This window comes from Protopterus annectens, chromosome 7.part0, assembly GCF_019279795.1.
Source record: "Protopterus annectens isolate FY-2018-M chromosome 7.part0, PAN1.0, whole genome shotgun sequence".
Taxonomy (NCBI): Eukaryota; Metazoa; Chordata; order Ceratodontiformes; family Protopteridae; genus Protopterus; species Protopterus annectens.
The window spans coordinates 412734772-412761694 of record NC_056739.1 but is presented as its reverse complement, the minus strand read 5'-3'; the positions used below and the strand labels follow the sequence as shown (position 1 = coordinate 412761694).

General features: G+C 43.4%; 1 protein-coding gene across 1 annotated transcript in view; it reads left to right on the top strand.

The window, feature by feature from the left end:
* FIS1 (fission, mitochondrial 1) overlaps window positions 1-26923 on the top strand; it is a gene marked incomplete in the record, with an annotated part of 397913 nt that overhangs the window by 334165 nt on the left and 36825 nt on the right. Inside the window, 1 exon segment of the mRNA XM_044076998.1 lies at window positions 24369-24474. Within this exon segment, the coding sequence (XP_043932933.1) occupies window positions 24369-24474 (106 nt within the window).

The following is a 26923-nucleotide window of genomic DNA, read 5'->3' as shown; positions in this document are numbered from 1 at the left end:
AGGCAGAAATCAATCCAGAAGAGGTGCCTACAGAGGACGACAGTGGCAAGGCAATAACAGAGGCACAGACACAACCACTACCACTGCAACAGGACAATCACAGTGACTTGGCTCTAACTCCGCCTACCAGGGATCAAATAGCAGCACCATTAGGCGGAAAGTTAGCCTTATTTTCGAAAAATTGGCACTATATCACAAAAGACAAGTGGATTTTGCAAACCATAGACCAAGGCTACCAGTTCCACTTCCACACCTTACCAGTAAAAAGAGGAATGCCAAACCTGCTTCCAAATCAAAAAATAGAAGCTCTACAGCAGATAACGGAATTAACAAAGATGAGAGCTGTGGAAAGAGTACCAATAACAGAACAGGGCAAAGGATTCTACTCCAGACTCTTCCTAGTACCAAGAAAAGAGAAAAGTTGGAGACCTATACTCGACCTGTCCATCTTAAACACATATATCATTGTCCCAAAATTCAAAATGCTGACCCTACAGCAACTTCTTCCCATGCTGGGCAAGGAGTGTTGGCTGGTAACTCTAGATCTCAGGGAGGCATACCTGCACGTCCCCATTCGACCAAATTGCAGAAGATACCTCAGATTTCTTGCAGGATCAGAGCATTATCAATTCTCAGCATTGCCCTTTGGCTTATCTACTGCCCAGAGTATTCACAAAATGCCTGGCATCAGTAATCGCTCACTGCAGACTACAGGGAATCCAAATTTATCCATACCTGGACGACTGCCTGTTACAAGCGGACAACAAAAGCAAGCTGACAACAGATTTACAAAGGGTCATTTACTTGCTACAAGCCCTGGGATACACAGTCAATTTACAAAAGTCAAGGCTGATACCATCCCAAACAAGAACATTCTTGGGCGTGGAATTGGACACAGTAAAACAAATGGCATTCCTAACTGCAGAAAAACAAAAAGAACTCCCTCTTTACTTCTTGGCATTAACCAAGCAGAACAAACTAACAGCAAAAAAAGTTCTGCAGGCCTTGGGCTTCATGGCATCATGCATAATCTTGGTCCCATATGCCAGACTGCATATGAGAAAACTACAGTGGTACCTAAAGAATTTATGGTCTCAACACAGGCACAGCCTAGAAGCAGAAATACCACTAATCCCATGCCTAAAACAGGAGTTCCTATGGTGGGCTCAAGCATGCCAGTCAAACCCAGGCCTACCCCTCCACAACTTTCGAGCAAGCCAAACCATCACAACAGACGCCTCAGACCTAGGATGGGGGGCGCACATGCTGGACAAATGCGTACAAGGATTGTGGACTCAGGACCAGCTGCACCTGCACATAAACCAAAAGAAATGCTGGCAGTAAAACTGGCAATCCAAAAATTCAGACCATTCCTCAAAGAAGGCCATTTGATGATAAGGACAGACAACACCACAGTCATGTGGTACATCAACAAACAGGGAGGCACTCATTCATACCCCTATGCAGAATGACTTTGGACCTTTGGAATCTGGCTCTCAGCTACAACATCCAGTTACAGGCAATATTTGTACTGGGAAAAGAGAACACCCTAGCAGACATGTTAAGCAGAACCACCTCGGATGCTCACGAATGGATGCTACACCCGGACATCTTCAAGACCATCACAAAGAAATGGGGAATGCCACAAATAGATCTATTCGCTTCCCTCTCAATCACCAGCTCAAAAAATTCTGCACAAGGACATTCCACCCACTTGCATGGAAGGTGGATTCTCTCTCCTTCAGCTGGGAAGGTCTGACAGCATATGCATTTCCACCTCTTCCCTTGATACACAAGGTACTACTGAAAATCAGAGGAACGTCCAAGGATGATCCTGATAGCTCCGAACTGGCCAAGACAACACTGGTACCCATTGCTGAGGAGCATGTCTCGGGAGAAAATGTGGTCAATATCCCTGATGCCTTTGATGTTAACTCAGAACCACTACAACATCATGCATCCAAACCTAAAAACTTTGCAACTGACTGCCTGGAACATCACATAGCAGCAACTAACCCAGATCTTTCCCAAAGGGTTAAAGACATTATCCTTGAAGCCCGCAGACCTTCAACAAGAAGGAACTATGCAGGAAAATGGAAAAGGTTTGTTATTTGGAGTGCTGAAAGAGGAAAAGATGTGTCGAATATAGATATTGCTAACATTCTGGAGTATTTGGCAGAGCTTCTACATACAGGCTTGTCCTATTCCTCCATCAAGATACATGCATCAGCTATTTCAGCAGAATACAGCTTTGATCCACCTGTCTTTTCACATCCTCTACTCAGGCAGTTCCTCAGAGGGATCAAGAATGTAAAACCTCCTAGGAAACCACCATTACCAGCATGGGACTTGAACTCTGTGCTAGAAAAGTTGACACTCCCTCCGTTTGAACCAGCAGCAACAGCAGATCTACAGCACCTGTCATGGAAAACTGCTTTCCTACTGGCAATTACCTCAGCAAGGAGGGTTTCGGAACTACAGGCCTTAATGGCAGTACAACCCTTCCTAATCTTCCATCAAGATAGGGTGTCCATGAGAACTAATCCTACATTTATGCCTAAGGTGGTATCCAGAGTGTCTTTAAACCAGGCAATCCACCTACCTACCTTCTTTCCCAATCCACAAAACAGAGGGGAAAGAATGCTGCATACCTTGGACGTACATAGACAGCTACGCTACTACCTGGACAGAACCAAACGTAACAGAAAAACTGACCAGCTTTTTGTAGCCTATGCAACAGGAAGGGAAGGAAAAGCAATTTCCAAACAGACAATCTCCAAATGGATAGGAAATTGCATAAGATTCTGTTACTCCTACCATGGAAAACCAATTCCACAGAACATAAGGCCTCATTCTACAAGGGCTACAGCCACTACCACAGCTTTCTTACGAGGAGTGGCAACCAAGGACATTATTGAGGCGGCTACTTGGACCTCCGTGCATACATTTGCCAAGCATTATAATTTACCTCTATATTCTAGATCCCGAGCAGGGTTTGCCACTGCTGTACTGCAAGGGATCCTAACCACACCATAATTTTTCTACCTCCTCCCCTAGTTGGCTATGGTATTCTACCCATTTGTTATGACTGCAGATGCATCCATGAAGGACATAGTACAGTTTTGTACCTACCACAAATGTAGATGTCCGAACTGGATAGCATCTGCAGTCAGGATTACCCTCCCTCCTTCCCCTCTGTGGTACTCCTAGGGTATTTACCCTCCTAATAGCTAGCTGGGGGGGGGAGTCTCTTATGGTGTATTTGTTTGTATATATGTACATACATGCTTATTTTTTGTGTTTGCCTTCTACCTTTTTGGAAACATTGGCATTTATCCAAAATTTAGCCTTCCAAGAGGGCAACTGGCATCTGGGGCAAGAAACACTGAGGAAAATGGCGTCTGCTGATGCCTTTATACCCGAAGACCAGCAGAGATGACGTCGGGTGAAGTGCGACATCAGCCGAAGCTGGACCCAGACTTTGGAATCCGGCCGACCGAAGGGCTGCCTGACGACAGGACAACCCATTTGTTATGACTGCAGATGCTATCCAGTTCGGACATCTACATTTATGGTAGGTACAAAACTGTACTTTTTGTACCTACCATAAATGTAGATGTTCGAGTGGTTATGCTGCTGCAGTCCAGGTTACCCTCCATCCATCCCCTCTACCTAACGAGGCTTTTCTTGTACCTCCATGTACTTCAGCCTTTTGGGATGCATGTCTATATGGTGTATTTGCTTACAACTAGTACCATTGTTTTGCACTAAGGTATGTTTTGCAAGCTTCTTATTTTGCCTTCTTAGTTTGGGGCACCTGACATCTGGGGCAAGAAAAGCTGAAGAAAATGGCGTCTGCTGCCTCTTTTATACCCCTGCCGCACTGACGTCAGGGAAGAAGCGACGACAACCGACGCCGGATCAAGGCTTTGGAATTCAGGCCGACTGCGGGACCGCCTGACTGCAGGATAACCCTAGTGTGATGACTGCAGCAGCATAACCACTCGAACATCTACATTTATGGTTGGTACAAAACTGTACTTTCTCTTTATGGCCAGTTTTTATGGCAGTGGTATTTACTTTTTACTGGGGGTGTTCCACACCATATAATAGCTTCCTATTTTTGGGTCTCCTGACATTTGGGTCAAGAAAAACTGATGTAATGGTGTTTGCTGCATGTTTTATACCCCTGATGTCATGGAAGAGGCAACCGCATCCGACTCAGAAATCCGAAGATTCTGGTATTCGGGCTGACTGAGGGCTACCTGCAGCAGATAACCCAATTGTGATGACTGCAACAGTGAATACACTCTAACATCTACATTTATGGTAAGTGTACACAACTGTACTTTGAGATCTCCTTTACTGCAGCCAGTGAGGTCTCCGAGCCTGTCCTCTCGATTCTCCAGAAACCTTTCGGATGACAATGTGGAGCGTGTGATGAAGAGACTTTTACAGACACTGGCCAAGATACTGTCTACTCCGACCCAGAGGTATTCTGGGCCGATGAACGACACTTCCCCTTCAATTCCTCCTCCTACCCATTCTGAGGGGTCTGAGTACCTGGGTCCAGTTTCAGCTGAATCGTCTGTGCAGAGACCTGCTCTGGGATCTTTGGCCCCGACTGCCGTTCCGACCTCCTCGTTCCATTGGAATTTGAGGGGTTTAGGAGCTGGCATTCTCCCGTCTGCTCTGGTGAGGAGAGTCGGACTGGACAGTTGTCCGATCCAAATCTACCTCTCAAGGCTTTGGCACGAGTGAGCTCGACACCTACATCAGGCTCTGAGCCCACCGCCTTGGTCAGGGTGGGGTCATCTGGTTTCTCTGAGCCAGGGGCTTCTTCGGATCAGGGCTGGGGGGGGGGCTTTCGAGGTGGTGGTAAGAGTGCTGTCACCTGAGACTGCTCTGTTCAAAGTGCTCTTCCCCCTAAAGCACCAGTGTGTCTCAGTGCAGTCACATCCACCCAGGCGTGGAGACCCAAAGCTCCAGGACGCCCGACTGGGCAAGGCGATCTCTTCCGGAACCTCTCTAGAGTATTTCCCTGAGGAGGTCCCTTGGCAGAGACTATACAAGAGGAAGTATTTAGACTTCCCTGAGGAGTCCATCACTTTAGACACGTAATACGATGAGTCAGAAGGGCCCCACCTTAACCCTCTTAGGAGGTCTCATTTGCAGACCTCCTAGAGATCCTTAAACAGAGAGGTGGTTGAAAGCTCATCATCCCTTCTGTGGATGCATCTGTGTACCTGGAGGCATTAGGATCTCGCCTTCCACCTCTTGGGTCTGTCTGCCTTTTGACCAACTCATGTTACGTAGTCAGTCGGAAGGCATGGGGCTCTCTGGATTCAGTGGATTCTGTTCCTAGGAGACCATGTACATTCATCACTGTGCCCTGAGATAAGGAAGTCCTCAGTAAAGATGTCTTGGTAGATGCTATGGTGGTGGTGGCAGCCACCAAGGAGGAGTTGTCTGAGACATCCTCATCTGTCCATCCACCAAATAGTCTCAAAATAGGGGCAGATATGAAAAGCGTACATTTTCTTCAGCTTCCTTTACCCTTAGGTCGCTAACCTACCTGACCCATTACACTAGTTTTCAGAGGATCTCCTTAAGGAGCTCAGAGATAACCCTCCAAGGTTCTGTAGCTGTGGGGGTTTCGGACAAGGTTTCCTCCCAGCTCACTCATTTCCTACGCAACCTATGGAATGAGTAGGGCAGCGGGTACAGGAATTTCCTTAAGGAGGCATTTCCTCGATGCGTTTATGTGATTTCGCAGAACCCTTTAAGTCTTCCTTTATTAACGCCCCTTTTGACGGTTCGTCTTTATTTGGGCCAAAAGTTAGACTCTAACCAGATGCGAACAGGAAGGAAAGAGACTTTCTGCCGTTGGAGTCTGTTTTTTTTTTTCCCTCCCTACCAGACCTTATCCCAAAGGCCAGAAGGGGGGGGAAATGTGGTTTTGTAAGTCCCAGGTGATGCTACCCCCCCCCCCCCGGGACAGAGGGGGAGGTAACAATGGAAGGCGCTGATCATGCGGCAGAGGGGGCCCGCAAAACCAGGGTGACAGGGATTCCTTCCTTGGTACAACCCTTTCAGCGCTCCTGAGAGGAGGCCAGTCTGTCCATCTCTGGAGGCAGTTGGGGTCACTTGTCACTGTACCCAAACGCCTAGCTAGAAATAAGACCAATGGGTACAAAAATCATATCCAGTGGTTATTACCTTTTCCTCTCCCCCTTAGAAAAAAAATCAGTCCCAGATGTTCCACCCAGTCAAAAAGTTGCTAGCAAAAGTCATCCAAAATATTCCTGCAGACCAAATTGGATCTGGAATCTACTTGAGGTTCTTTTTAGTTCCAAAAAAGACGGGGGACTGGATGGAGGCCCAATCTGGATCTCAGCAGACTAAACAAGTCCATCAAAAAGTCAAAGTTCCAGATGGTGAGCTGCATTCGATACTCCCCTTTCTAGGGTGTGCTCGATAGATCTCCAGGATGCATACTACCACATAAAAATGGACAGACGATCCAGGAGACATTTGTGCTTTCGGCTGGGAGCTTGTCACTACCAATTTCGAGCTCTGCCCTTTGGTCTCACTACAGCCCCCAGAATGTTCACCAAATGCATGGCAGTGGTTACGGCTCACTGAGGCATCTAGGATTGCAGGTGTTTGCGTACTTAGATGACTGGCTCCTAACCGCCACCACCAAGCATCTACAAACAAGAGTGAGACACCACATTTCATATTTGCTCTCGGCTAGGCATCATGATAAATTTCAAAAAGTTTGCCTTGTTGCTATCACAGACTTAGATACAAGACAAATGTTGGCTAAACTCCTTCCCTAGAGTATTCAAACCTTATGTCATCAAGTCAAAAACCTCTTGACCAAGAAGAAAGTGCAAGCAAGGGTTGTTTTAAAAAGTTTTGGGTACCATGACGGCAGCAATAACTTTGATACCCTTAACTCGTCTGCACATGAGGATTCCTCAGTGACTACTACATTTACCCAGTGGTCCATGCAGGAGCTGCTTGTCTCACAAAATTATCACAACCGAATCCTGCAAGAAAGATCTGCGCTGGTGGCTTCACTCCACTCAAGTGACTTAGGCTGACCGTTTCTTTCCATAACCAGTAGCCATAGTCACCACAGACACTTTCCAGATTTTGGGGGGGGGGGGGGGGTAATATCTGGAAAAGACCGTCCAAGGTGTTTGGCAGGAACATGAGAACCACTTGCATATCAGTGCCCTAGAGATGAGAGTGGTGCTTTTGGTGTTGCAAGCATTCCAGGACTCCCTTCCACTAGGAGCAATTGCAATTCAGACAGACAACATGTCAGTGGTGTGGTACATAAACAAGGAGGAACCAAATATTGCTCCCTATGTCGAGGCCCAGAGAGTATGGCAATGGGCAGTCTCTTCCCAATATTTTCTGACAGCAACACACATCCCAGGGAAGTCCAACGTGATAGTGGACAAACTCAGCAGAGATAATCTGATGCCTCACGAGTGGTCCCTAAAACCAGAGATAGAGGAGAAGATCTTCAAAAAGTGGGGCCAGCCTTGCTGGGTTTTTTTTTTGCCACGTCCATGAATGCCAAGTGCAGCAGCTATTTTGCCCTGATCCCCCGCCGGGGGAGTCAACAAGGGACGCATTTGTGCACAATTTGGCCCCAGGTCTCCTGTATGTCTTTCCTCCGTTCCCATTGATCCCCAAAGTCCTTCAGAAAGCCAGCACATTGAGAAGCAATTTGACGTTCATCGCCCCATACTGGCTTTATCAGATTTGGTTCCCCTTTCTATGGCCCCATCTCCAAGAGGAGCCATGGATTCCAGACCCAATTCTGGACCTCCTGACTCTTCTGTCAGGGACTCCTCATCCATCAAGTCAAACCCTCAAATTGACAGCTTGGCTGCTCCAGTTCCACACACAGCCAGGTTTCCAAATATTTCCCCTGCAGTAAGACATATTTTGATTTTGTCTCGTAAGGCTTCAACCAGAAAATTATATTCTAGCAAATGGAAAAGATTTTCCCGTTGGGCTTTCGACAGCCACATTGCTCCTTTTGCTGCACCTATAACAGCTGTATTAGATTTCTAGCTAAGCTTTTTGATGAAGGTGCAGCTACTAAGAGTTCAATTAGCAGCTATATCAAGCTGCTATATTGGAGAAATGGGACTAAAAATGATATCCCACAGGCTTTGCAAAGCTACTTTCTTACTAAGACCTCCAGTAAAAGAACCATCAGCGCCATGGGATCTAAACTTTGTTTTATCCACCTTGATCCCCCCCCCCCCTTTGAACCTGCATCATGATATGAACTAAAGTTTTTTTTTAACATGGAAGACCACCTTCTTGATAGCCATTACATCTGCTGGACAGGTATCAACTTCAAGCCTTATCAATATGTCCACCTTACATGATCTTTCACAAGGATAGTTTCCCTGCAAACTAACCCTTCATTCCTCCCAAAAGTATATTCAGAAGTGAATTTAAATCAATCCATTGACTTACCTGTCTTTTTTAAAACTATTGCAATAAGTCAGAGTACAAGCTACACCAGTTAGACATACACAGACAGTTGCGTTTGTCTGCATAGAACAAAGGAGTTAAGAAAATCAGGCCAACTGTTTGTATCTTTCTCAAATAAAAAGAAAGGTGCCACCATATCAAAGGTCACACTTTCTAAGTGGCTTACAGACTGTATAACTTTCACATACAAATCTCAGAATAGAGAACTTCCAGGGAAAGTGGAAGGGCCATTCCACAAGAGCTATAGCAGCCTCATTGGCCTTTCAGGCAAGGCTACCTTGGGATTCAATTTGTGCACCAGCAGCATGGGTAAAGCCTCATACCTTTATCACTCATTACAAAGTCGATTTGGCCTCCAAGAACAGGGCCTCTGTTCTGAAGAGCATTTTCCCTAGAGCCACCCAAGAAAGAAGGTGCTAGGGACACTGTTCCAACCATCGATGAATGAAGGCGAGATAGGACAACATAAATTTATGTACTCACCATAACGTTCCATGTTGTCCATCTTGCCTTCATTCTTGCGTCCCACCCTCCTTCCCCCAGCCTTCGCTCTTGGAGAATCGAGCAGTTACTTATTAATTGGAATTGAATGTTCTCTGAATCTCTTCTTTAGTCCTTTTTGGACATAGTTATATGTTTAGAGACAGTAGCTGTAGTATCTGAAAACAAGATCTGGGTAATCTTCCCTGAGCATGATTGGGTAGGGTGTAGCCACGAGCCGGTGGAAGCCCAATTCTTGGTTCTGAACCCAACTAGCGATGAATGAAGGCGAGATGTACAACAAACATGGAACGTTATGGTGAGTACATACCTTCTTATATGGGTTATCCTCCCACGGATATAACAGCTAGGCAGTCTTCCAAAAACTTTGGATCCTCCACACATGTGCCCTGGCTACTGTCAGCTCAAGCTCCTGACTGGCAAAAGCAGCAGCCATGGTTGCCTTATTAATTTTGCGCTGGTACAACTTGCCTACATACAGATTTCCTTTCAGTATGTTAGAGGTTCAGGCTTCATTTTTGGCTATGACATGGAACAGATTACCTGTTCCATTGTTCCATGTTCCCTCTGCTCCAAAGAGGAGGAAACACAGTAAGGAGCTATGGCTGATTCTGCTGGCTCTGTCAGTGACTCTGTAGCTGGTGGGTGACACTACGACTGCCATTTTGTTCCTCAAACACTCGCTATTTTTTTTGCTGGATCCCTGTGGTGTAGTCCCTCCAACATGGACTGTGAGGTTAGCCACTTCGCCAGGTTCTTTTTGGTTGTTCATGTATCCTTAGCAGTCATTAGCACACCACTTTCTTCAGAGAAGGCGTTTCAGAGGGGAGTGCATCGTTGAGTAGCCAGAGAAAGTGTCTTGTACCCCATGTAAGGTTGCATCCTTGAGTTGATCCCCCTCTAGGGATGTCTGTAAGAAAAAGAAGCAATACAGCTGATAACCTTTTCAGAAAAATTTTCTAAAACAGTTAACTTTTCAGGGAATTTTTCTGTTTGCAGTGGAAAATGTATTGCTTTGGCAGTTCTGTAGGCTTAACTTATGGAGAATGAATGGAATTTTTGTAAAAAGAAAAGAAAAAAAAGCTGTGCTCCGTGTCTGGTCGTTAAAGGGATAGGAATAGTGTAGCATCCTTTTTGCCCAGTTCCCAGATGAGCGTTTCCTCCTTTATTCTGTAGAGGAATTTTCTTTTTCTGGGACAGTGGCCAGATTGATTTGTTTTCATTGGAGCAAGTTGATGACCCAGGATTATTGAATGACACTTTACAAGTGGGTGTTCCATTGTCAATTGCTATTCATCCTTTGTTGACAAGCTTGGAGGATCTTTTTGACATTGATAGCAAATACACCTGATAATTAACATTCAGCACTTAAAAAGGCAGACAAATTTTGCAAGGCTTTTCACTTTTACGCATTTGTTTGCTCATTCCAGGTCAGACTCAGCAGCTGTTTCTAGTTCATCTGCTAGCTAAAGTGGGGTGAATGCTAATCATTATTTCAACAAGGATAAAAAAGCTTTTTGACAGGTTTGGGAAGAGAATTTATCCCTCCACAACATTAGCCTTCCAAATTCTGAATTACCGGGTTTGGATGTTAAATGTTGCCTTTTCCTTCTGAGGTTACTACACATTTGTTAGTGTGTTTATGATGGTGCTAATTCACAGTCCACATCAGCAGCTATTGCTACTGTGATGAGGCATTTTGCTTGGGTACTTGATCAGAATTTTCATGGTGCTGCAGTAGCCTCAGCTATATGGGTTGTATTTTGCCAAGTATGACAACTGGCCAACTGCCAAAGCTTCAGGTACCTTCCCCAAGCCAAAACCATCAGTCAACTTGAATTGACTTGACTAAAAGGGTTTAGGCTCCAACCCCTTCAGAGCTTTCCTACCTTTGAAGAGAGAGCCCCCCCTTTGGGGGAAACCTTCTACTTTTAAGTTTTTTTTTTTTTTTTTTTTTTTTTATTCTTTCTCATTTAGGAAAGCTCTTTTTAAGCTAGGAGTTTGTGTTTTAATGGACTGTCACAAGACTACTGAACTTTTAAAAGGGAATGCTCTTTTTTCTCCTGTCACTTTAAAAATTATTTAAAGTGTCTGAAAACCCATTTTTCTGTGTAGAAATTGTTGATTTTATTTTCGGGGGCTGGCAAAGTGCTTTAAAATGCATTTTACTGTGTGTTACTTTTCAGGACTTTTCAGTTTTATCAGCTTTTGCTGCTTATTTTCAAAGAGAAAGAGATCCCAGTTTTGGCGTGATCGTGGAACAGACTACCGGTCCCAGAGACTGTCCTTTCAACCACAAAAAGAAAAAGTTAAGCAAACAGTTTTTGCCACTACAACAGGTTAGCAAGTTGCCTCAGCTGGTGTTGGTTTTTGCTGTGGCCATTGTTTGTTCCTCAGATCGCTCATCTTTTCCCAAGATCCCTGTAGTGTAGCATGTACAGCTCCTGTGGACTAGGTGTTGGCCCCATCCTCTGAGGTTCCATTCTTGTCAGTGCTGGGTGAGGGAACAGGGGGAATTCCCTCTCGTCAGAATGCTGTGCCCACGGTGAAGCTGCTGCCGCCATTAATTACCCTATTTTCCCCTTTGTTCCTGCCCCCCCCCCCCAAAAAAATGAAAATTTAAAAGTGCAACTACTCTTCAAATTTCCTTGGATAGGAGCAGTTTGCTGGGTATGCTACACAGTTTAATTTGGGCTGTTGAGTGGTTCTGGTAAAAGAAAATCTCTCTTCCTGAAGATGTTCAAGATTCTGTATCTGGACTGGAAAATGAAGGGACAGCAACTGTTTCCTCCTCAATTTTCTGATTCGGGCTCTGAGGAGTGCTCTGTTTATGATTCTCTGTGTGGGGGGGGGGGGGGGGGGTTCTCTTTCTCTGAGACTATTTCCAGAATGCACAAATGTTTTCAGTAGGAAAGCACTGAGGTTTCCAAAACCCTTGGAAAATCTGAGGTCTTGCAGAAGGATTTTTCCAGAAATTTAACCAACTTACCAAATTCTGGAGGATATCGCACTGTCTAACTTTCTTTGATAACTGAACTGCTGCCCCTAAAAAGGCATATAGAATGTATAAAGTTTCTCAGTCTTTGAAGTTTTTATGTACTCTTCCGAAACGTGACCCAGCAGTTGTAGCCTTAGTTAATCCTGCCAGGATGGGAAGATTATTAGCATGAGGGGCAGGAAGGTGTATGCTTTTGTAACTTTAATTTTTCAGAATTTGGAATTTTCAGGTTTATATGTTAGTTAATTTTACTAACACTAAAGAATATTTTGTCTGTAGTTTCTTCTTGTGAGAAAAAAATGGAAAAATCTGAATAAAATTAGATTTTTCCAATGTCATAGTCTCAATTTATTGTTTTGTAGTGTGTATATGACTGATACTACTTCCAAGGCTATAGCAACTTGTAATGTTTTGAGGAGATTTGCTTGACTGCATTCTTAGAACCTCCCCGATGTTGAAGAACAAAAAGAGAGAGTGATTTTAAATTCCCTTTTGGATAGATGTTTGGTTTTGGTTCCTCTGCTGCAGTGATCAAAAAGTGTGATGCAAGGGGTAAATTGAAACGTTGAATCTTTAAGATGTTTCGGCCTTTGTTTTCCAAATTTTCTAAGGGATTCCCTAACCCCCCTCATCCAGTTTTGGCAAAAAAAAAAAAAAGACAAAATGCAGGTAAACAGCCATTTAAGAAAAAATGGCTAGAGGTTTCCAAAAAGAATTCGGGACCTTCCCCAAAAAAATGACGGCCCAGCAAGTCAGATTGACTATGACCTTGCTCACTCCATCCCTTTTTCCCTTCCAGAAAGTCTGAAGCTCCACTTTTCTCTTTGGCAGCAGATAGTTTCAGGTAAATGGTTTCTGAGGAGCGTTCATCAAGGTTACAGATGGCAGCAGTTGGAAATTCCTTTTTCCCATGGTGTACTTTCTTCCTAGGTTGAGAGAGGCTTTTTATTCATGGATATTTTAATGCCAAAGAAAGTGCTTGGAAACCTGTTCTGGATATTTCTTTGCTAAACATCTTTGTGATGGTGCCCAAGTTCAAAATGTTACTTCACAATCTATTACCTCCTTGTTCTCATTCAAGTTTTGTGATAACACCACATTTAAAAGACATTTATCACTTTCATAATAATTTAGACTTTAGGTGTTAAGGTTTTGTGTGTCTGGATCAGTGCTGTCAGTTCTCCAAGTGTTCACAAAGTGTCTAGCTCCAGTTGCAGGTCATTGCAGGCTTCATAGTATCCACATTTTTCCATATTTAAACTACTTATCTTTGCAGTGTATTTCAATGTGTTGGGAATCTCTCACTTAAGTGAGAGATCTTGTATACGTACAATCTAGGGTTCCAAGAGAGCATTCAAAACTCCTTTTTGACTGTTTCACTCCTGGAGTGTCAGCTGGGCGCCTAATTTCAATGAACTTTTATTCCACCGGGAAAATATGTTTACATTTTGATCTGTTTTTGAGGTTTTACACTCCGACTTTGGTCACTATGAGGGAATACCTCAGGAATTTGGGTTTTACAGCATTTATAATTTTCATAATACCACTGACAAGACATCACACGAGAAAGATACAGTGGTATCACTATCTACATCCTTTCTTTTAAAATTCCAGTAGTGGGGTTTGTCAAAAGAAAAATCACTTGGTAGAGATGGGAAATATCCTTTAATCCGGGGTCTCTCTTTTTCCTTCCCTGTTCCAAAGCAGTCATTCACAAGAGATGCTGCAGACTTTGCTTTGGGAGCAGTTTCAGGAGAGGTAAAAGTGCAGAGGTTGAGAGACACCAAAGAAAAATGCAAGCATATAAATGTAAAATAGATGCTTTACCCTGATGAAGGCACTGAAAACTCTGAACTGTCTGAGGTCCCTTTGCAGATTAGTCATGTTGGCTTGAGATGTAGCTTCACAGCACAATCTCACTCTACAGTAATCCTACACTCTTGTCAGAGCAAAGTTGTGTTAGACAAGCTGAGCAGGACTAGGGCAGCCACTCACGAATGGAAACCAGATCGGGGGGGGGGTTCTTCCAAGATTTCATCCATCTGTGGGGAGTTTTCAGGTAGACCTCTTTGCCTCCTATCTGAACAATCAACTGGCAAGATTTTGTTCCAGGACACCATGCAGGAAAGTCTAGAAGATAGATGACTTCTCTTTTCCTTGGATAGGAATGTTCCTTTATGCTTTTCCACCCTTTCTGCTAATATCTAGAGTACATCTGAAGATTCAGAAGGAATCACCCAAGATCATTGTGGTAACTCCCTTCTGGCCCAGGAAACCATGGATGTTCATCGTGTTTCACTGTTGCAGTCATGACTGTAGGGTTCTCCCCTGCCGGCAGGCAGCCCCAGGTCTGCCAGAATCCAAAGGTCTGGGTCCGGCGTCGGCTGTTCAACCATGCTCCCTGACGTCAGAGCGCCAGGATCTTCTCCAGTCTTTCTTGCCGTGCGGTGATAGTAGTTCGCATTTGCCAGTCGGCGGACTCCTGACTAATTTTACTGATATTTTTCAGTCTGAAGACTTTCTTCTCCACTCAAAGCTAAGTACCCCGTTGGGGAAACTTTTTTTCTTGCTCCACTCCGATGTCAGAAAAAGTTAATAATTGTATTTCATGTGGGAAGCAAATACCTCAAGGATTTTCATTCTTACTGTATTCCTTGCTTGGGCCCTGACCACGACGTAGATAGTTGTCGGTTTTGTGCTAGATTCAATAAACGTACAATTAAGCGAAGGTACGATTTTGCTTTTCATTACTTCGGTAGGCGCTTTAACTACAAAATGTCGTCGGATACGATCCCAGCTACCGGAGTTCATAAACGTTGCAAGGATAAAGACAGGCCTCCAAGGTCCAAATCTGATGATGGTGCACAAGCGGAGCCAGCTTCAGGTTCAGCCGTAGTCAGTGAGGAGCTTTTGCAGCCCCTGTCGGCCATTTCAGAACAGACGGCTGAAACGGACTCTCATGAGGAGCCAACCAGGCCTTTAAATATTTCTATTGCAGGACCTTCGGACAATGCTCCTTCGGATGGGTCCGGAGCCGCTGTGCAGGTACCGGCTTCCGAAGAGGTTTTCAGGCCTACTCAGCTACAAATAAAGGCAAAGACAAAGGCAAAGACTCCTTCAAAATCAAAGACTTCTACACAGGCTTCTTCTGAACCAGCTCCCAAGTCACAGAAACAGTTACTCAAGATGGCGGAGGATTTACTCACTATGATTAGGGGTTCTCATCCCCCTCCAGACAAAAGGCCTAGGCTGGATGTTTCTTATGATTCCTCTGATCAGGCTTCTGTTTCCTCAGTTTCTTCTTCTGAGCAGGAATATTCTTTCCCTCCTTATGAGGATTCTGATGCTGAAGAATCCATTCCTTCAGCTTCTCCCCCTGAGGATTTCTCTTTTGGGGAAACTTTGCATGAAATGAGGGAACATTTCCACTGGGAAGGACAGGAGTATTCGGAATCCAAGAAAAGGCTGAGGGAATTTCTTCTTCTTCCCCAACATAGACCCCTGGCTATTCCTCCTATTTTGGATATTGTGGATGATGCCTTTTCGGAGGCTAACGTAACCCCTGACTCTTTTCCTCCTGCTCCTGTGAAGCCTGATATTACAGGGTCCCTGATTCCCATCAGGTTTTATACAAGAACCCTTCTGCTGACCCTGAAACCATTTCTCAGAGCCCTAAGGGAGCTAAAGCCGCTTCTGCCAAAAATCCTACCCCTACTGAAAAGGATTCTCGATCCTTAGATAGATGGGGCAAAAAGGTGTGCACTTCTGCCACTTTGTCCATTAGGGCTTTAAACTGTCAGTTTCATATGTTTAAATACCAGCAATTTCTATTGTCTGTCTTAAAACAAAAGCTTACTTCCATTTCTGCCTGTGCAGAGGATAAGGAATTACATGACTTATTACATGCCACTGAACAAGTTGGGAAGCATGGTTTACACTGTGGATTTGATGCCTTGGAGGCTTCTTGTAGGGCTGCGGCCTCTGGCACAGTCATTAGGAGGCATGTATGGCTAAAGGAACAAAATTTGCCTGAACCAGGTAAAGGCAAAATTATTGGATGCTCCTGTTCAGCCTAATGTTTTGTTTGGATCGAAAGCTGAAGAGGTGATTAAAAAGATGGAGGATAAGGCGAAATCAATGCAAACAGTTAAAGATTTCTTACAAGTACAGCCTCTTAGATTTAGCAGGAATTGGCCTTCTAAATATTGGTCCTTTCCCACTTCAGACAGGCCTCAGAGGGGTAGATACAGACGTTCCAGAGGGAGGCCTCAATCACAAGCTGCTTATAGATCAAGACAGTGGACTGCTTCCACCCCTAGGGTAGGAGAAGACAGGTCACAATCTCAAAGGAAACAAACTCAATGACTCCCTCTGTGGGGCTACACGAACTTCTTCCCTGGAAGCCCCTCTCGGAGGAAAACTCTCTCTTTTTTATCAAAATTGGACTCAAATAACCCAGGACAAATGGGTTTTAGATGTGGTTTTAAGAGGTTACAAATTCCATTTTCATACCTTGCCAAGGCCAAGCGGGTGGCCAGACCTTCCAAAACATCAATGGACGGAGGCCTTAAACCAGGTGGAAGCACTTTTCGCTATGAATGCCATAGAACTGGTTCCTCTTTCAGAGATGGGAAAAGGGTTTTATTCAAGGCTTTTTCTAGTCCCAAGGAGGCCCATTTTGGATCTGTCGGTCTTGAACACCTTTCTAGAGGTTCCAAAATTCAAGATGCTTACTCTACAGCAGCTACTTCCAATGCTGTCCAAGAATGCATGGATGGTACCTTTGGATTTAAAGGAGGCATATTTACACATTCCCATCAGGCAGGATCGCAGAAAATACCTCAGGTTCAAAGCCGGATCGAGGCACTTTCAATTCTCTGCGCTGCCCTTTGGATTATCTACTGCGCCCAGGGTCTTCACCAAATGCCTGGCTCTAGTAGTAGCTTACTGCAGACTCGAGGGAATTCAAATTTACCCTCATCTGGACGATTGTCTAATTCAGGCAAACAGCAAGGATGTCTTACTCCAGCATCTAGAATTTGTGCAGAACCTCCTCAAGTTCCTGGGATTCTCTGTAAAGATAAAGTCAAATTTGACACCATCGCAACAGATAACTTTTCTGGGTGCTCTTCTAAACACCACAACCCAGATGGCATTTCTGACATCCGAAAAACAGTTACAGCTGGCTTCAACATTCAGAACTTTGGCAATCTTAACTCCTCTATCTGCAAGGAAATTCCTGCAGGCTTTGGGTTACATGGTCTCCTGCATCCTTCTCGTGCCATATGCAAGACTACACATGAGGAAAATACAGTGGTACCTAAAAAGTGTATGGTCTCAGCATTGCCACAGTTTAGACATACTGATCTCCGTTCTTCCTTGCCTTCAAAAGGAATTTCTTTGGTGGTCCAGGGCATGTGCTCTAAACAAAGGGAAGCCCTTCCATCTGCCTCCTGCCTCTCAGATTCTAACCATGGACGCCTCGGATTATGCTTGGGGAGCCCATTTTCAGGGCAATTGTTTGCAGGGCCTTTGGACAAAGGATCAGAAGCACCTGCATATCAATTTAAAAAAAATGTTAGCCGTTCAGAAAGCTCTTTTGGCCTTCAGGAATCTTTTACAACCAGGACAACTGTTAATACGGACAGACAACACCACAGTTATGTGGTACATAAACAAGCAAGGAGGATCTCATTCCTACCCCCTTTGCAGACTAGCCATGGATCTATGGGACACAGCTCTATCTTGCAGTCTGGACCTTCAGGCTTTGTTTCTACCAGGGAAACAAAATCTCCTGGCAGACAGTTTGAGCAGACATCTTTCGGATCCACACGAGTGGATGCTGGACACCAAAATATTCAAGATAACAGCAGTCTGGGGATGTCCTCACATAGACCTCTTTGCATCTCATCTCAATCATCAGCTACAGACTTTTTGCACCAGGATTTTCCACCCAAAAGCTTGGAGAGTGGACGCCCTGTCATTCAGTTGGAGGAACCTCTCGGGTTATACCTTTCCACCTCTCCCTCTTCTTCCACGGGTTTTATTGAAGATAAAACAGGACAAGCCCAAGATGATCATCTTGCTGGCTCCAAATTGGCCTCGGCAGTTTTGGTACCCAACTCTAAAAAACCTATGCCTGGAGCCCCTTGGGTTTTACCTCGGTCTCCGAACCTTCTGTCTCAACATCAGGGTCAGGTTCTAGACTCTCATGTCAGAACTCTGTCTGGCGGCCTGGTTAATCCAGGGCCTTTAATTTCTTCTTTACTGCCCAAGCAGGTTATGGATGTCATATTAGAAGCCAGACGTCCTAGCACTAGAAAATCTTATGCAGGAAAATGGAAAAGATTTTGTTCCTGGATGCAGGCTCAGGATTCTGATCCTCTTCTTCCCAACATTACTTTAATTTTACTTTACTTGACAGATCTCTTACATAAGGGTCTCTCTTTCTCTTCCATTAAAATACATACCTCTGCTATTTCTGCTCATTATAATACAGACCCATCTTTTCCCACCAGCTCATGCGACAGTTTCTCAGAGGAGCTAAAAACTTAAGACCTCCTAGATCTCCTCCTATTCCTGCTTGGGATCTCAACTATGTTTTGGAAAAACTAACCTCGCCTCCTTTTGAGCCTGCTGCTTCTTCTGACATCAAGTTTTTATCTTGAAAGACAGCCATCCTTTTAGCCCTAACCTCTGCCAGGAGGGTTTCAGAGTTACAAGCTCTAATGGCTGTGGAACCTTATATTATTTTTCATCAAGACTGGGTATCTTTGAGGACTAATCCTACCTTTATGCCTAAGGTGGTTTCCAAAGTGGCTTTAAATCAGACTATACACTTGCCAACCTTTTTTTCCCACTCCTCAAAATAAAGGGGAAAGGATCTTACATTCCTTGGATGTACACAGACAGCTACGTTTTTACCTGAACAGAAAATCAGAGCAATTGTTTGTTTCTTATGCTTCCAGTTCCCAAGGTAAAGCCACTTCAAAACAGACAATTTCTAAATGGATTGCTCATGGAATCAGATTTTGTTATTCTCACCATGGAAAGCAAATCCCAGGGAGTATACGGACTCATTCCACCAGAGCTGCTGCCACTTCTGCGGCCTTCCTCAGGGGAGTTCCTACCAAGGATATTTTTGAAGCTGCAACTTAGAAAATGTATGCACTAAACTCCAAGCACTATAATCTACCTCTTTACTCTAAGTCTAGGGCAGGCTTTGCCTCTGCAGTCTTGCAGGGCCTTTTAGCCGCCACTTCCTCTTTATGACCACCTCCCTATCTTTCAGCTTTGGGATTCTACCCTACAGTCATGACTGCAACAGTGAAACACGATGAACATAGTACAGTTGTGTACACCTACCATAAATGTAGATGTTCGAGTGTCTTCACTGTTGCAGTCTGGGTTTCCCTCCCTCCTGTCCCCTCTTATTTTTACTTTTGTGTATTTCCTTTTATCACCATTCTTCTTAGGTGTATTTGCAAAGGTTATGGGACCTTTTTCATTTTGGGACTCATGACATTTGGGGCAAGAAAAACTGGAGAAGATGGCGTTGGCTGTCAGCTTTGTACTCCTGGCGCTCTGACGTCAGGGAGCATGGTTGAACAGCCGACGCCGGACCCAGACTTTGGGATTTTGGCCGACTTGGCAAGAACCCTACAGTCATGACTGCAACAGTGAAGACACTCTAACATCTACATTTATGGTAGGTGTACACAACTGTACTTTCTCTCTTCTTTTGGGAATGGCTAAGCTTCCTCAGACTTGATCTACTCACACAGGAACAGGGGGTGTCTGTACCCCAACATCAGTCGTCTTCAATTGGGTGCCTCGATGATAGGGTCTTGATTCCTTTTAGGCACTCGTTTACTGAGGACATGCAGCAAGTACTAATGGAGACAAAGGGTGCTACTAGAAAATTTATTAGCAAATTGAAAAGGTTTTCTGGTTGGTCCCGACAATATAACTGACACCTGTTCAGGGCTAGTTCTCTGGTTTTAGAGAGAGAGTGTGTGTGTGTGTGTGTGTGTGATTACCCTATGGGTTTTCTTATTCCTGTACCAAAGTTCATTTATTGGTCATTTCAGCACGTCTGCCCATGGATCCTCTTTCAGCACAGTGTCATGTCAAATTGTTCATGAAAGGAGTTTTGCATAAGAGGATTTCAAGAAAACTGGTGGCCCTTCCTTGTTCTTAATTTTGTGTTAGAGGTGACACTTGCTGCATTTGAACCAGCTAATCTAGGTAACACAAAGTTCTTATAGAAGACTGTTTACTGATTGCTCTGACCTCTGCCAGAAGGGTATCGGAGTTGCAAACTTCTATGGTTAGTCAAACCCATCTCATATTCCATAGGGACAGGGTTTTTTGAGAGCTAATCCGCTTGTGTCAAAAGTGGAATCTGAGTTTACTTTATGCCAAACTGGATGTCCTCAGACAACTGTGGTACTTACTATCTTGATAGGTCTAAATCTTTTAGATCTTCCCATCAATTGTTTTTCTTGTGAAGGTAAGAAAGGACAACCAATGTCAAAACAGACCATTTCCAAATGGCTAAGGCTATATACCTTTTGGTATACTCTACATAAAACTGTTCCAGTCAGGGTCTTTTATTCGGCTCAGCTGAAGCTGCTTGACAGTTTGGGTGCATTGAAGGTGCCCTGAAGCTTTGTAAGCTCTCTGGCTGTTGTATCCTTGGCAGGATATAACCCGTATAGCTTGGGCTACTGCAGTAGTGATCATTTGAACATCTACTGTTATGGTAAGTGAAAACTTGGGCAACTGTACTTTTTTTGTAGCAATCAGTGAATTAAAGAAAGTTTTACTGCTGTTTCATTTTACATTATTCAGTGTGATATCAGTACATTTTGGGTGAATTTTATATTGCCAGAAGTCTCTTGTAATCTAAGTTGATCATTCTAATTCGTTTCCCTTAGCTTACAGTCATCAGTGCGGGATGAGTGGAAAACTTAATTTCTACAAAGTTTTTGTAATAGCTATGCATTGATGGTAACAGTTTGAATTCTTGTTCTTAATCAAAGCAATCAGTTGGTTTAATAATCCCAGCATTCCTGGTTTGCATGCTGTAATGTTTTAGCAATTCAGATATGCCAAATTTTCCCATGGATTCAGTTTCCAAAATGTTTCCTACAAGTTCTCATAGACCCTAAAATGTGATAATCATGTTGAAATAAATTTTGTTCTGTTTGAAACCTTTTTGTAGTTTTATGATCATCCTTTCATTAATACCATGTACAGGGTACAAAACAGGCCTGTAGTTCAGATCTTTCCTTGTTGGGCTATGGGGTATCACATTATCCAACCTTTTAAGGTTCTCTGTAATTTACTTTGGAAGATTTTAAGATGGATGCATAACAACTCACTGTTGTCTGGCATAATTATCATAAAGGAAGAGTATAAAAGTAATGTGTAAGCAAATAGAAAAGTTCCTCTCTTTCAGTAGCTTTTCAGTCATTAGGTGTTATTATGATCATTCTCAAGACTGGTGGGTTAGGTTAGAATCACCTTTTATGAGATTGGCTTATCAAGGTTTTCTCAATAGCCCTACTGCCCTATGGGTCTTCATGAATCCTGTAGTCAAAACTAGCTTGAAAAGATTGTCAGGTTACACAAGTGCAAATACAGGGAAAGCTAGTGAAAGGGTAATTCCTGCCATTTGGGAGTTGAACCCAAGACTCGAGCATACTGTGTTGGCATCCGGACAGTTAGGTGGTGTTTTTCCCTTGTTTATTTTTTCAGCGTGTCATCCACTAGAATGGTGATTGTCAAGTTCCACACACAGCCCACTGCTTAGGTACTATTAGAGTCATAGAAGTGAAAAGATATTTGTGTATTTACACTTTGTTTGTCCCACTAGTATAATGGCTTCTTTTCATGTGAAACCTGAGGTGGTATTCGTACAGATTTGAAAATTTTAAATGTCTAAGCATAGTTTTTACTTTGTGTAATTTGACCTTAACCCCTTGTTATTCCTAAGGAAAGAAGCTGTTAAGGGAAAATTCAAACACCTATCTGTCCAGAGGCTCTTAGTGTAGTGACAGTTATGCTAGCTCACTCTGCGGGAGAACTTCATTTTGTTTCCCAAATGAAAGCTTATTATCCTTTCACTTCTCTGATTCTAGTTTTACTTGTGTAGAGGGCTTTCACTGTGTGTGTATGTGTATTTGAGTTTATTTACTTTAATCATCAGGCTAGTGGTTTCCTAGCTGAAAAGGTAACTCACTTTGTCCAGAGGCTCTTTCTGGTCCAGTGGCACTGACATGGATCTTAAGTCTTGAGTTAGTCTCTAATGAGACTTAAAAAGAAATGCTACTTTTAAAGGCCCCTTAAAGACATAGAGGAAAGCTGACATTGTCCGCCTTTGAGCCAGCATCTTCCATGAGCTTAAATTAGTAATAACTGTTGGTGATTTTGACTTTACCCAGAAAGATTTCTGCATTCCAGCCTTATACAGTTGTTCAGATTGGTTCTTAGAATTAATCTCTGCAGACTGAGTGAGTTCTGACTTTGCTTACATTATGTCGCCGGAACCTCCGCTACACTTTCGCCAAAAAAACAAAAAGAAAAAGAGCCGACAGCGGTCGCGTGCTTTGACGCTGACCACGCTTAAGCACAACGTCTCTCTCGTTCGGCGAAACCGAGAAAAAACTGATAGGTACAGCAATCTCTCTTCTACACACTTGAGGCCCCTACTACAATTCTTGAATCGGCCTCTGAAACTTTACCCACTGACTTATCAGACACCATTCCCTGATGTCTCTACCAAATCAGTGCCTGTTAAACCACCTCAACCAGGCCCTCTTCTAGTTCTCAAAAATGCTCACCTTGGCAGAAGATTTGATTTTTTAATTAGAGGACCCTGAGCCAGTGTCCTCTGATTCTGCAGATGAGATGAGACTTTGAGGATTCTGATGCTGAAGAATCCATTCAGCTGCTTTTCCTCCAGAAGAATTCTCCGGGAAACCTTGCATGCCATGCAGAGCAGTTCCAATGGCAGCAACAAGAATTCTCAGATTCCCAAAGACCTCCTGTTCTTTCTGTGGTAGATGGCGCTTTAAATGATGCTCATGCTCAGCAGACTCATTACCCCCCCCCCCAAACCAGACAGATTTTACAGGGTGCCTGACACTCATCACCACCACCTTTAGGCCCCCCCTGCCAGACCCAGAAATATCCCAGGGTCCCCAGGGCAGTTGCATAACCATAGCTAAAAAACCCTTCTGGTTTATGCTTGATCAGTTAACTAAAAAATTAACCACTGATGAAGCTCTTGACAGAAATATATATTAGAAATGAAATAATAAATAACAACAGGTTAGTAATCCTGATAAGACAAGTTTGTTTGGTGCACCTGCCCAGCAGGTTATGAGAAAAAATGAAGAAAAAGCAAAAAAAGTTCAAACTGTTAAAGAGAATCCTTTTACTTCCTCCTTAAAGCCAGTCCATATCCACTGGAAGCAGACAAAGAAGAAAGGCTATTAGACACCTTGACTGACTGTAGCCTTGTCAGCACACTATATCACATGTACAGGGTTATCCACTCTTGTCATACAGGATTGAACAAAGCCCATACCTCTCAACCTCTTGGAGCAAGAAATCTGGACAAATCCATCAATAAAAGTGCGACAAAGGCCCAAAAATAGGGACAATTTTTAAATATTGCTCTTACAAAGGTTTTGCATTAGCATGACTTTTTGGAAGGGTGTGATGTCTGAAACTTCAGTTTCTGTCATTTTCTAACTTAAAATTTGAATGATTTGCCAGTAATTTGCCAGAAAATTACAATTTTATGAAAAATGGACCAAAAAAAATGCTGCAAAAATCTGGACGTTCTGCGAAAATCTGTACAGTTGAGAGGTATGAGTCAAAGCCTAGTAGTAGTATGTGTGCGCATTCTTAAATTGGCTTTCTCATTTTATTACAAGTGAAATGAAATACTGACATATTATCAGGCACATTGTTAGAGAGCTGCTACACTTCTACTGTTTTCTTGAGAAATCTCTTGGTACTGAAGTTATCTTTATCTTTCACTTTCTAGACTCCCAAGTAAGTGAAATAAAGATGGAATAGAGTAATGCTGATGATGTTTGGGCATGTAATGACAAACACTGGAGAAGCACCAGCACAAGGCAAGGAATTACCTTGACTCATGAAGGGGGTTTGGTGGCTAGAGTAAACAGGTCTAGCAATAACTAGCATGTGTGGATAAAAACCCATATATTGCATTTCTGCAAGGTTGTCTCTCTTTGATTTGCTGTGATTTTGGGCATTTCTTTCAGTTGTATTCATCCTCTCTTTTTTATTCATTCTTCTGCAGGAGTACGAAAGAGCTCTCAAATATATTCGTTCACTTTTAAAGAATGAGCCAGACAACAAGCAAGCCCTAGAGATGGAAACCTTGATAAAGAAAGCAATGCAGAAAGGTATGAATTACATTTGGCATTCATACGTACAGCTGATGATGGTCACCTAACTTAGTACTGCTTGCTGTTGTCAGTTCAAACTGCTATGGTCTTGCAATCAGGCAATGCAGTTTATCAAAGCTAAACAAGTTCTCATGTTTTTCATACATATAAACATTTATTTTTATTTTACATTTGTTTACTGGGAGAGTCCAACTGGGCATAAAACCCTTTTTCAGCAGAGGCCGTGGGAGAAAAGCTCCATTGTTAATGAACTATTTTGTTGGTAGAAAGAAAATTGTGTAATAGAATAAAGAAATAAATAGTAACAGACATTCATAATGGTAAAAAGACTAGAACAGAATAAATTGGTCAAGTGGGAGACAAGACCAATAATCTTGTGTAACAATGCATGTTCTTCATGTTTCACTGTTGCAGTCATTACATTTGTGTAATCTGCTGGCAGGTTGCCCTCAATCGGCCTGAATTCCAAAGTCTTGGGGTCCTGCATCGGTTGCTGTCTCCTCTTCCATGACGTCAGGTTGTCAGGGGTATAAAACAGGCAGCCGACGCCATTTTCTTTAGTCTTTCTTGCCGCGTGGTGCCCGAAGCAGAAGCAGTTCGCAAGTGCCGGTCGGCCGACTCCTGAAATTTTCGAATTAGAGTTTCAGAACCGAAGTCTTCACTAAAGCGAAGTACCCCGTTGGGGAAACTTTTTTCTTGCTCCATACCGAAGTCAGTAAAAGTTAATAATTGCATTACTTGTGGGAAGCAAATTCCTCAAAAGGATTTCCATTTATACTGTATTTCTTGCCTAGGCCCTGATCATAACGTGCCTAGCTGTCGGTTTTGTGCTAGATTTAACCAACGCACTGTTAAGCGTCGGTATATCTTTGCCTCAAAATATTTTGGAAACAGATTTAACTGTCCTGAAATGTCGTCGGATAGCAATCAGACTATCTGAGTACACAAAAAAACGCAAAGAAAAGGACAGAGACAGACAGTCGAGGTCCAAAACCGAAGCTTCTCCTAAGCCGGTCACCGGTACTCGGTGAGGCGCTTTCGCAGCCCCTGATACTCGCTACTTTCGAGTTGCAGGCCCCTACCGAGTCCCATGTGGAGTCCAGCATGCCGCGAGATTCTCAAAGTATTGTACCTGCGGATGTCTCTCCCTCGGATGGGTCCGGAGCCGCTGAGCAGGCACCGGCTTCTGAGGGTGTATTCAGGCCACAACATTTTTATATAAAACAGATGCCAGCTTCAAAATCGAAGACAAAAGCAACTTCTAAAGCTAAAATACTGATGCATGAGCCATGTGCACAGGCCTCTATGCCCAAAAAGCAGATGATCAAAATGGCTGAAGACCCAATTACCTTGATCGGGTGTTCCCAACCCCCTCCTGATAAGAGGCCTAGGCAAGACACTGACTATGAATCTGCAGATCAGGTTTCTATTTCTTCTGATCAGGATTTATCTATACCACTCTATGAAGATTCTGATGCAGAGGACTCTATCCCATCTGCATCTCCTCCGGAAGATTATTCCTTTGGAGAAACCTTGCATACTTTGAGGGAGCATTTTCACTGGGAGAGTCAAGATTTTTCAGAATCAAAAAAGAGGCTCAGGGATTTCCTTCTACTCCCTCAGCATAGGCCTTTAGCCATACCTCCTGTTTTAGACATTGTGGAAGATGTGTTTTCGGAGTCGAGCTTGACTCCAGACTCCTTACCACTGACTCCTAGCAAGCCAGACAGATATTACAGGGTTCCTGACTCTCTCAAATTTTTATTTAGAAACCCTGCTGCTGACCCTGAAACTATTTCACAGGGTCCAAAAGGTGTTAAGGCCTCAAAAGCAAATAAATTCTACCCCTCTGACAGAGATTCCAGGCACCGGATAGATTGGGAAAGAAGGTTTATACATTTGCAACCTTGGCAGTTAGGGCCTTAAACTTGTCAGTTTCATATGCTCAAGTATCAGCAACATGTTATGGGATTACTGAAACAGAAAATGATGATTTCTGAATGTGCAGAAAATAAATAATTGCAGGAATTATTGCATGCAGCAGAACAAGTTGGAAAGCATACTTTGCAATGTGGTTTTGATTCCTTAGAGGCCTCCTGCAGGGCCGCAGTTACTGGATCTGTAATTAGGAGGAATGCCTGGCTAAAAGAGCAAAATTTGCCAGATCATGTTAGCTAAATTGCTGGATGCACCTTTACAGCATGATACTGTGTTTGGTATTAAGGCAGAAGAGGTTTTAAAGAAAATGGAAGACAAAGCTAAGTCTGTGCAAAATGTAAAAGACTTACAAGTGCAGCCACCAAGATTCAGTAGACACTGGCCTACAAAAAATTGGTCCTTTCCTGTGTCCGACAGAGCTCAAAGGGGCAAATCCAGGCGCCCTAAAGGTTCTAGATACCAGTCACAGGATTCTTACAGGTCAAAGTCTGGAGGAAATAAAGCGCAA